Source organism: Salvia hispanica, chromosome 3 (assembly GCF_029641045.1).
Source record: "Salvia hispanica isolate PSC_SH4W2 chromosome 3, Shi_PSC_v1, whole genome shotgun sequence".
In the NCBI taxonomy this organism is placed as follows: domain Eukaryota; kingdom Viridiplantae; phylum Streptophyta; class Magnoliopsida; order Lamiales; family Lamiaceae; genus Salvia; species Salvia hispanica.
In genome coordinates this window covers 59,601,526-59,614,287 of record NC_142694.1, presented here as the reverse complement: position 1 = coordinate 59,614,287, position 12,762 = coordinate 59,601,526, and the positions used below count along the sequence as shown (strand labels likewise).

Genomic DNA, 12,762 nt, shown 5'->3' with positions numbered 1-12,762 from the left:
ATCTAATTGTCGCATTTATGAAGTAGCCATCTAAACATGTTGTCGCATATGCTATATTTATTGCACTTGTCATTTTTACCTAACTCGAGTCCACTTTTGATGACATTATTTTGATTCAAAACGACTCATTTACTCCTACTTAGTTGTCCTCTTCAACTAATGTTCTAGACATTAATTCTAGTGGTTAAAGTGTTTAAAGTACTATTTATATCATCGTTAGGTATTGATTTTGAGATTCTAAATTAAATTTTGTGCTCTATCATATATATTTAGTACTATTAAGGTTGTAAATCATGCCACAAGATTCTCCAAATAAAATTATAGGTTAAGAATCATCATTAAGTATCGATGTCGAATAGTAGATGATTTGGATGATGACATATTGCTCTACTATCATTTGTAGTTACTCTCTCGTTTCATGGTAATAGAGTCATTTTTTTTTGGACGTTTCATAGTAGCAGAGTCATTTTTTTAGTAAAAAGTAACATTTTCTCTCTCTTACTTTTCCGTCCCTTTTACTTTATTATCTCTATTTTTCTCTCTCTCCTACTCTGTTATCTTTTTATTAAATATATTACACATTTTTTTTCTTAATCTTCGTGTAGGAAAAAAATGTCTCAATTACTATGGAACAGAGGGAGTACATTACAAAATACTCCCTCCATCCACAAAAAATAGACAAGTTTTACCATTTTAGACCGTCCATCAAAATTAGACTAAGTCTAAATATGGAAAGTTTTAAGCTGATACTAGCCTTATATATCATTCTAAATGTGGAACTAACAATCCACTAACACTACTTTCACCACAATTTCTTTTTATCTTTTCTACTTTATCAATTATGTATTAAAATTTATGTCATTTATGATTTTGTCTATTTTTTTTTTTTTTGGATGGAGACAGTAATTTTTCATTTGAGCTTGTTTAGAGACCATTCAATTTAAAACCCCCTACTAAAAAAGGAGAAACAAAAAAAAATTGACAGCAAGTAATTAATTCATTATGGTCCAGGAATGGGCCAATCGTTGAAGAGGTCCATTAACTCCTGACGAAATAGGCCCCACTAAAATGGGCCATTCAACACTCGAAGCCCAAAATATCTTCAGCTTCCTCTCTTTCTTCTTGTAAATACTTATTGATTTCCTTCTGATCACTATGTGATTATATTTATATTTTCCTTTTTTGAGGGGACAAAGATTTGGAATTTGGGACAGCCAAAATATGAAAAATAAAATTTTGATTTCTAGCATGAATGCATTATAAAACAATAGATACGGTGTGTGGCATGAATCATTTAATAATGATACTATTCTATTTTCATTGGAATATATTGAGATTGCATAGGATCGGCACCGACAATAAATTAAAGTACCATTCGAGTTTACATATCAACATATCATTAGTACTGCCGCAGACTATATTTAACCGACATGACAAGTATAGATATGGTGCGTCACATAAATAGTAATTAATTAAGTGTAAGCAAGAACGAAAAAATATACTCCCTTTATCCATAAAAATTATACTCCCACATTCCACAGTAACAGAGGCGTTTCATTTTAAGAACTCATTTTAAAAAAATAATACTCCATCCGTTCCAGATAATTTGAGACACTTTGACCTGACACGAATTTTAAGAAATCTAATGGAAAGTGAGTTGAAAAAGTTGGTGGGATGTGAGTCCTATTTTTAAAGTATTAGTTTTATAATAAAATGTGAGTAGGAATGAGATAGTGGAATATGAGGTCCACTACCAAAAATGGTAAAAGTGAAGTGAGACAAATTATGTGGGACGGTCCGAAATGGAATACTGGGTTGAATTATCCGGGACGGAGGGAGTAATAAATAGTTAAAGTGGAGAAAGAGTAAAGTAAGAGAGAGAATATTGTAGATAAGACTCTTCACTACATTATTCTCTCTTTTACTTTACTCTCTCTCCACTTTAACTATTTATTACTGTCCCTGAAAATTTGATACAGTTTACTATTTCGGTCCGTCCCTGAAAATTTGATACACTTCACTTTTACCATTTTTGGTAGTGGACCCCATATTCCACTAACTCATTCCTACTCACATTTTATTATAAAACTAATACTTTAGAGTAGGACCCACATCCCACCAACTTTTTCAACTCACTTTCCATTACATTTCTTAAAACTCGTGGCGGGTCAAAGTGTAGCAAATTTTGAGGGATGGAGATAGTATTAATTTTTCAAAACGAGAGCTTAAAACGAAATGTCTCTATTACTGTGGAACGAAGGGAGTAGTTTCGTAACGTGAGAGTTGAATCATGCATGTACATATAGTATTATCAAATAAAAAAAGAAGTAAACGCACGTCTATAATAGTCTTAAACTTTTCTTTGCACAAGCTTTATTTAGACCAATTTTATTAATAATTATATTGTTTATTTACTAGTTACCCCTTTTATATCGTAAATCCTAAAACAGACTTTATTCTTAATACCTCATCAAATTATCAAATTAAATCTCCCAGTACTCTTACCCCATCTTATATATACATTAGCTTTACCCATCGTATATATACATTGGCTGATACTCCCTTCGTGGTCCCACGTTACTTGAGGCATTTTCTCGGCACGAAATTTAAGAAAGTTGTGTTTAATGAGTTAAATAAAGTAAATGAGCGAATAAAGTTAGAGAAAGAAGAGAAAGTAAAGTAAAAGAAAAAATAAAATAGGTGAGATTAGATATTTTATTTTTAATAAAAAAAGAAATGATTCAAATAATTTAGAGCAACCAAAAATGAATACCGACTCAATTAATTTGAGATAGAAGGAGTATTTGTTTAAGTAATTATTTGACTTTGTGAAGAAACATAAAAGGAAGAAAGTGAGACTCATTTAAGTATTAATTTTATATTGGATTGTGCGTGTAAAAGTGAAATAAATTAAATTGTTCTATTAATCTTAGACAACCTAAATTGGCAAAATAATTCTCTAAATGATAGACATAGGGAGTGAACTTCATGCTTAGTTTTCTTTTCTTTCATTTTATTATCTTTTATCTTTTCCATTACTTTTTTTAGCACGTTTCTATCTTTCTCTTTCTCGATGGAGAACACATCTTCGTTCTTTTCCGCAGATGATGGGCACAAAAAATGCATAAAATTAATTTCTTTCATCAACAGATCCAATCCAAATAACTGTATATATTTATAATTCTTTTTATTAATTTCTCTTTATACCGTTCCTCAATTAGAATTTACTATTAAGATGTGAATTTCTTTGAAATTCTGACATAGACATTCTCTCTTTATTAACTTAATAGGCCAATTAAATCAAGGTAATTCTATTGTATGTTTGCGATGATAAAGTGTAAATCTAAAAGTAAGAATTACGGTTCTCAACATGTGGTGCTGGCGTCAACATGTGGTGCTGGCGTCTCATGGTTGAAGACACGTACAAGAATCAATTTCTTCCAATTTTGACTGAAAGTTCGTTGTAAAACTAAAAAGGTTAGGAGAAACAACGATAATAACAATTAAAGCAATACTACTAATTAAAAGTTCGATGCAATTTATGGTGGATAGAATAGATACAGATAAATTTATTACTACTATTAGTTATGAATTTGAGTTTAGTTAAATGGGGATAGAATAAGTTAGCTTTAATTTAGATCGTATTTCGTTGTATTCATTTTGAATTTTCAATTATTGATCATAATAGATTATTTATTTTTATGATATTTACTTACACATAAATTATTGATTATAAAGTGATGCGAGTTGGTGCGTAATTTTAATAATTAAAATTCAAACTTCGAATATTTTAGAATTTTCCATGAATTTTAGAGATTTTCTAATTTTCACTTTCGGCGATAGATTTTCAAAAATCATAGAATATACAATTCGAAATTTTAAGAGAATGAATTAAGTTATAATCCATAAATAAATGAAATTATAAATCATAATAAAATTTGGCTCCAATTCTTGTTGACAACTATAAACCTTAATGGCAAATTTTCAATTTTAATTATACACCATGATGATAAAGACAAAAATTAAATACTACTTTCTTAGTAATTAATAAATAAAAATGAAAACAACCACCATCCAGATGCAATTTGAAAAATAAAAATCACAAATATATCAATTCACAGTATTTCATTATAAAATCTATTATTAATTCGTTCATCACATTGACATAGTTTAATGTAATTCAATACAAATTTATTTTCTAAGTAGTAGTACTAAAAAATAAAATTAAGAAAAGAATTAAACTATAAGACAATGTGCAAAATAAACTTATCGTGAATATAATTGTTCATCGAGGTAAATCTCTAAATTTAGATTAAAAAACTTTGCCTTTAATTAAAAGTTTTAGTTTCAGTTAAAACTTTGCCTTCAATTTATTTTTATGTGAATATTTGTATCAGGTCCGAAAATAGTCTTTTAAGAAAGAAAGAAAAAGCTGTGGGCTGGACTTTGATAAATTGGGCCCCCAAGAAATAAAAATTGTTCTGCTGTCATATCGATTCTGCCCAGAAAATGATTGTGCTTTTGAACTTTTAAACCAAAAATTCTTTGTCACTGCAAAAGGATTTGTTATCATCCAATTCTCCCATAGCTTCTTCTCCTTCTCTTTTTAGCTATTCTATTTTGTTCTATACTATGTCCATTTTTCAATTTGTCTGCACCTCGTTTCTTTACTCTCTCTTTCATATGTTTAGAAATTACTAGTGTAGAACGGCATTATAATGTTGTTGACTTGTTGTGTTAGATTCTTATGATATAAAAGAGTAATTAAGGAAAATGATACGTTGCTAAATGCTAATAAGGATTTGGAAAGTTGCATAGGATAATATTTATAGAATCAGGAACGTGGTAAAATGCAAACTCTAAATATTGTACAAACTTTAAACTATGATCTGGACCATTAAAAAATATCAACAGATGATAAAATAATAGTAACAAAAAATGTCAACACAATATCAACCGTTGATGCTGTGTTGACATTGTACTGACATCAAAATCTTGAAATTTTACACTGTGTTGATATTGTGTCAAAAATTTTGAAGTTTGTATAACACTCTTATGAGTTTGTTGCATTTTATCAATACCTATCGTAATCACTTGGTAACTTATTGCAGAATTACTAATCGTGAACATTTTACCCACTTATGTAATAAACATATAATGGACTATCTCTTATAATGGACGTTATATGCATTATATTTATTACAAGGTGACAGTTCAATACATTTATATATAAAATATTTCATTACAACGCATAAAATGTTCATTATTTGTAGTTCTACGATAAGAATTGTTTGTATTATCTAACACCATGAAACTAGAGAATTAAAGTCCACTTGCATGCCCTAAAACTTCTCCACAGTTTGAGAATCGGCTTTAAAATTATACTCCCTCCGTCCCATTGAAGATGACCCACTTTCTTTTTTGATTTGTTCCAACCAAGATGACTCATTACTTAAAATGGAAACATCTTTATCTCTACTTTATTTCCTCTCTCTTACTTTACTCTCTCCTCTTAATTACCACACAAAATATAACTGCATAAAATTCCGTGCCGCCCAAGGAAGGAGTCATCTTCCTTGGAACGGATGGAGTAGTATATCTTGATCATGAATAGTAGTGATAATCGAAATATTCTACTCTTTATTTTTGCACCTTGAGTTAAACGCGTGATAATAATAATGATAATGATAATAATAATAATAATAATAATAAATAATAAGCAGATGCAATCAATTAGTATTAATTACTACATCTTAATAAGAAGAACAACACAATTGTGAACTTTGTGTTCTTGTTTGGAATGATATATAATATATACTTGCCTAATATTCCACTATAGTTGAATCGTTTTTCTACTTTTGGAAGTTTCTTCATAGTTAAATCATTTTTCTATATGAAATAATTAATTTAATTTTTCTTTCCTACTTCATTCCTGTCTTACTTTATTCTATTTACATTATTCATTATTCTACTTTATTTACTTTTCTACTATTTACTCTTTCTTACTTTTCTCTATAAATATTATTTTTCTTTATTTTTGGAGTTGGGATTAGGGAATAACCGTGAAAAGCTAAGCTGGTAGTCCTAAAATATTAGCTATAAATGGAGATGCGAGTGAAGATGTGATTTACTAATCTAGCCTATCCATAGAAAAACAATTCCTCAATCATTTTCTTGAAAACCCAACCTCGTTGATTCCTTAGCCCCACAATCGAATTTGCTGATCGCACACACATCAGATTCCTCCCACCAACATCAATCTATCTCCCTAACTTCAATCATTCTCTCTCTGTCTCACAAAATGAACTTCACCGCAGTTTTTCACAATTGAATGTGATTTTATGAATTGAATATTAGTCATTTTGTATTTTTCTTAGAAAATTGATTTTTCGCCGTAAAAAAAAAGTATGGAAGATATGTTTTCTATTCCGAGTTTGTATGAGCTTGGGAGTTGTTCGGATACATACGATGTTGTGGGCATGTTGAATCCAAGATCCATGGCAGAAGCCAAAGCAGTCGCCGCCGGCATTACCCACAAGGAAGCCGAACGCCACCGCCGCAAGCGAATCAACGCCCACATCGCCACCCTCAAATCCATCCTCCCAAACACCATCAAGGTACGTTAGTACTATTTCTTACTCCCTCCGATCCCTGAATAAGAGTCATGTCCATGAGTAAAAGTTCTATTTCACTTTTACTAAAAATAAATGCCAAAGTAGGCATCATGTTTCACCAACTTATTCTACTAACATTTTACGATAAAATTAATATATAAATTGGACTCATATTCCACTAATTTATCTTTATATTTCTTAAAACTTATGTCATAATCAAATAAGACTACTGTTTGGAGACATAGGGAGGATATTAATTTGTTAGGAGTTCATAGATAATTTAAAAAATATACTACTTCATCCGTCCATCAATATAAGGGGACATGAGTTTTAAGAAATATAGTAGAAAGTTGGTTGAAAAGGCTAATGGAAGATGAGTCCTAATTTTATAATAATATGTTAATAAGATAAAGTTAATGAAACGTGGAGTTCATTATCAAAAGTAGTAAAAAGCAAACGAGAAGTTTATTGGTGAACAAACGAAAATGGCAAAACGAGAAATTTATCAGTGGACAGAGAGAGTAGTAGAATAGATTGAATTCAAACTTCAATTACTAATTCCGTTGTTTGCAGAAGGATAAGGCCTCCCTTCTGGGAGAAGCGGTCCGCCGCGTGAAGGAGCTGAAGAAGACGGCGGCGGAGCACAACGAGGGCGAAGTTAATGACTACCCAAGCGAAGCCGACGAGCTAAAGGTATCACAATGCCAAATCACGGGCCTGATAAAGGCGGCATTATCATGCGACGACAGGCCCGAGATAATCCTTGACATGATAGAGGCCCTGAAAGCGGCCGAGGCGAAGGTGGTGAGGGCGGAGATGGCCACGGTTGGCGGCCGGACCAAGACCCTGCTATGGGTAAGGCTGGCCCCCCAAAACGACGCCGGATTGGGAGGGCTGAGGCGGGCCCTGAAAATGGTCATGGACAAGTCCACTAGTTCGGGCCAGGCTTGCAAAAGGGCCCGTTACTATCATTTGTGATAGAGACTTTAGCTAGGGATTTTTTTGGGATTATGTAATTGGTTAATTTATAAATATGGATGATCTATTTGTGGAATGGGATTCTGTGATAGTGAGATTCCATGGTTTATTGTTGGGGATTATTTGGGTACAGTATTGTTTTTGGAGGGAAAGGATCTTTCAAGTATTGCTATGATGTTTTAATACACTTTGTCATGCATATGTCGATGCTACCATGTTTCTATGTACATTGCATGTTTTGGTGAAAAAATGGGCCATGGAACTTTATGTGCCTTTTGTATTTTTGTTGATACTATTAATAAGCTATAGAAATATGATGAATTCGGTGTCATGTTATTTTCTATGAAAATTATGTAATGTAAGGAAATGAACAATTGATCGTATTATGATTTTGGTCAAAAACACGCGATTCCAAACTTTACTGCCATTGATGTTTCATCAATACCATATATTCGTGTGAATAAAAGTAGTATCATTTTTAATTTATTATTACTATTATACAATTTCTTCAATTTTTAAAGTCCTCCTACTTTAATGGAGTAGTAGGTAGTATTTGATTCCACTCAATCCTAATATGATATTGTTACTTCTTTTATATTTTGAAATGAGATTAAACAGTTATCCTTCGTCCATAAAAAATAATCATATTTATGGATATGGGTTTTATTGAAAAACTGGTAAATAAGAGGGAGATAAGAAAAAGTAAATAAAGTAGGAGAAAGAAAAAAAAAATAAGAAAAAAGGAGAGAAAACAATTAGAGAATTAGGAAAGTTGGACAAAGTAAGGAGATAAAGTTCTCATTTTCAAACTACTATCACTTTTGTGGGCATTCAAAATGGTAAAATGATACTATTTTTTGGTGGACTGAAGTATTAAAGATTGAGAAAATTTTTTGGAAAATACTTGTACAATGATTTATTAAAACAAATTTTGATTAGTCATGTATACGTAAGTATGCATTAAATTCTTGATTTAGATGTTAACAAAATATATTATTTTATTAACACCACGTGTGACCAGAATCTAGAAGAAGCTGCGCCACTATTAAAACGTGTGACCAGAATCTAGAAGAAGCTGCGCCACTATTAAAAGATTGACTACTGACTCATATTTGCCTCATCTTTTGTAAAATTGGATGCATGGCTGATGGCTCTTATATTTGTTTTACATTTTTATAGTCGTATATTTAATTAGGTAGTCAATAATAAGCAAACACAATAAATATTAGTATATGATAATTGACGGCAGTGCAAGCTCAGAATTTCACTACACTCACCTAACTAAAATCTTTATCTTAATATAATCTTGTCTTATCTGATAGAGGAAACATGTTATTTTTAAGGATAGAGCGATGTAATAATAAGTCAAAATATTTTAAATTTGTAAGCAATTGATCAAGTATGGCTATGAACAAGAACATAGAGTTTGCTAAGGAAAAAAAAGGAGCTATATTGAAATTGAAGAACTTGGTGTACAATCTAGATTCTCACGTAGAGACTGAGCTAAAGAAACTAATTGGAAAACCCTTAAATAACTAAATTGACTAATAACCCTTTTAAACTCGCAGCCAAGCACAATGGCTAGTTTAATGAACGGTCGTGATCAGCGATCACCAACTAACTCTTCATCCAACGGTTCCTGTGCAATCACAGCTCGGATGATCAACACTTCATCCTTTCACTCTACCCCTTTAGCTCCAGTTGAATCACTTCCTGTCAATTCTTTTAATCAGTAGGCATATCAACATTCCTCCACCTTTGACTACTTGGTTAATCCTACATATCCCTTTTACACATGCCAACAAGCTTAAGGCATAGCTCAAGCTTCTCCTTGGATAAAGCCTTTGTGAGCATATCAATTTATCTGATTCAGAAGGGAAGAACTTGCATCAGTATCTCAATTCAAACATGGGTTTAATTCACACTCCATGGTCTGAGTTACCATTCAAAAAGAGGAAAAAATCGAGTCTTTGCTAAAGAAATGCGTTGAGATAATGCTTTTTCAATTCTCTCAAAATGGAATCCATTCCATACGTATATGCCATGATTCCTTATACTTTGACAGAGTACACATATCTAAATTTGATATTTTTAGATACTTTTTCAGACCTATTGCAGGATTCACACAAGTATCAACTTTGAACACTTTCACTCTTCCCTTTTCTACTTCTTCTCTCAAAAAATGAAGCCGCACATCGATGTGTTTACTTCTTTCATGAAATACTTGGTTCTCGGCAAGATAAATTGCACCGTTGTTATCACATCCTAAGGCCACAACTTCCTGCTTCACACCAAAGTCAGCTGACACTCCCTGCAACCAGAAGCTCTTCCTAGTCGCAGCTGTTAGTGCCATATACTCGGCCTTAGTGGTGGATAAAACCACTATATTCTGCAAGCTAGATTTCCAACTGACAGTTGCACCATAAATAAATACCTGAATTGTGATCTCCAAAAACCCATCAAGGCTTCCTCATTATGCTCACTGGCAGATTCAAGAGGGCAGGAGTGGGCGGCCGCCTCCTCTAGGCCATCCGGAGAACCTAAATATCCCTTAGGGTCGAGCCGAAAATAGCAAAATCACCCCCTCCATGCATAGAAATATATGACTTTTCAATAAATATCATGTTAAACTTAGTGGTTGTATTGTTGGTCATTTAACTAACTAAGAAGTCTGCCTAATGCTCCTTCCAAAATCTATCATAAATCCACAGATGAGAAATTAAACGACGTTGTCTATTTCATAAAGAAAACAAAATTGTTTGCCAGACTACCAACTTAATTGACTATGAGATAATTATAACACAAATCTAAACTAGTACATACTCCCTCCATCCGCTATTAGAGCATCCACAATGGATGCCCTAGTGCATACCCCAATGAGAGCCCTAGTGGTTGCCACGTCAGCATGCCCTATCTTTTTGCAATGGTGGAGCCCTAGTGCATGCCCTATCTATTATCCATTTCTCATTTCAATTTTAATTTTAATTTTTTTTATGTTTACCAATTATAAATAGCAAAATTAGACTTCCAAATTAAAGAACTAGAAAAAAACATACATTATTTAATTTTTTTTCTAAAAAAAGTTACAATAAAGAGATATAATTTCAACGACCACTACGTGTCCAAACTTCTTCAATCATGTCGTTCATGAGATCAAGATGAGCTTGTTGGTTGCGCATGCTCTTCTGAGCTTGTAATCTCTCGCTAAGTCCATAGGGTAAACCTCGAACGACCGGCGGGGCTGCATGACCTGCGCTCGGAGCGGCTTCATCGTCGGACCACTGGCTAGCTGCACGACCTTCATCGTGAATAATCATGTTGTGCAAGATGATGCACACGTACATGACATTGGCGATATGATGCCTGTACCAGGAACGAGCAGAGCCTTTCACTATTCCCCAACGCGCTTGAAGCACACCGAATCCTCACTCCACGTCCTTCCGTGCAGCCTCCTGCTTTGCCGCAAAAAACTCTCTCCTCGCACCCGTTGGGCAGGAGATCGTCTTCAAGAAAACTGGCCATCTTGGGTAAATGCCGTCGGCTAAGTAGTACCCCATATGATGCTGTCGTCCGTTGGCAGTGAAGCTGATAATCGGACCGTTGCCATTGCATTGCTCGGTGAAGAGACTGGACGAGTTCAGCACATTGATGTCATTGTTGGACCCCGCCACGCCAAAGTGAGCATGCCAAATCCAAAGACTGTAGTCAACGATTGCTTCAAGGATCATCGTCGGGTGGGTACCCTTATACCCATTGGTGAATTGGCCTCTCCACGCTGCAGGACAATTCTTCCACTCCCAGTGCATACAATCAATACTCCCTAACATTTCAGGAAAGCCGTGCACCGTATCGTGCATCCACAGCAGGTCCTGGCAATCTTGGGCATTCGGCTTGCGCAAATATGTGGCGCCGAAGGCGTCAATAATGCCTGCACAAAAATTTACCAGACACTCCCGACCAGTTGTACCCCTGACGTGAAGATACTCGTCGAACATGTCCGCCGTAGTGCCGTATGCCAACAGACGAAGCACAACCGTGCACTTCGTCAGCGGGGATGGACCTTTCTGTGGGCCGCATCTTCCCGCCACTGGAAGTACTCGTCGCGCGTCTCCAACGCGTGAACAATCTGGAGAAACAACTCTCGCCGCATCCTAAACCGTCGGCAAAAAACCGGCGCGCCCCACCGGGGATGTTCGGCGAAGTAGTCCTCGAACAGACGTTGATGAGCTAGGACATGCTCTCGACGGATGGATAGGCCTCGGGACCTGCTCTTGGGCCTACTGTTCGGCTTGCTCTTGCTCATGTATTGCACGAATACCGGCGAAAATCTGGTTCCCGAAAGCAAACATTGCGCGTTCCATAGACCGTCTAATATCTTCCCCGGGAAACATTTTGGAAAAGTGAGTGGAAGAGATATTGCAATGGAGAGAAAGTTGAGAGAGATGTGTGAGAGTTGTGTGAAAAATTAGTGAAATTAAGGTATATTTATAGAATTGAAAAAGAAAATAAAAAAATTCAAAAACGCGTTGATCGAGCCAACGCGTGATCGGGCGCGCCTCTGCAACGGGCGCCCGATCTCACGCCCGATCGATCGAGCGGGCGATCGGTCGCGCTCGGGCGTGACCGAGGCCTGCAATGGATGCCCGACCACGCCCGAGCCCGATCTCGGTAGATCGGGCGCGCGATCGGGCATCCATTGTGGATGCTCTTAGGAGTCCATTTTCTTGGGGGCACGGGTTTTAAGAAATGTTAAGAAAAGTGGGTGGAAAAAAGTTAGTGGAACAGAGGTCCCACTTGCATATATTAATTTTAAATGAAATGTGAGTGGAATGAGATAGTGGAAGGTGGGACCCTATTACCATTTATGGTAAAAGTGAATCGGGACTCCTATTTACGGACGGACTAAAATAGAAAAACGGGACTGCTATTCGCGGACGGAGGGAGTAGTTTTTACTGTTGATTTTTAAGTTATTTGGACTAACTAAAATATGATCTAACGTTATGATTTTCGCGGTAATTTTCCTTGTTTAATGAGAGATTTAAGTTACTATTTAATTTATTTTATTTTTCTTAGAAGATCATAAGAAAATATTGGTTGGATATTCAAACAATTTTTAAAAGAAAAATCAATAAAGCTACTCATTTATTTTCGTAATCATGATTGAAATCT

General features: G+C 34.7%; 1 protein-coding gene across 1 annotated transcript; it reads left to right on the top strand.

Moving 5' to 3' along the window:
- Positions 1-6,360: 6,360 nt before the first annotated feature.
- LOC125211120 (transcription factor bHLH30-like) lies at positions 6,361-7,701 on the top strand. The gene is made up of 2 exons (XM_048110817.2): positions 6,361-6,617; positions 7,188-7,701. Exons 1-2 carry the CDS (start codon positions 6,408-6,410, stop codon positions 7,590-7,592), a joined length of 615 nt encoding a protein of 204 aa, XP_047966774.2. The 5' UTR covers positions 6,361-6,407; the 3' UTR covers positions 7,593-7,701.
- Positions 7,702-12,762: the final 5,061 nt, after the last annotated feature.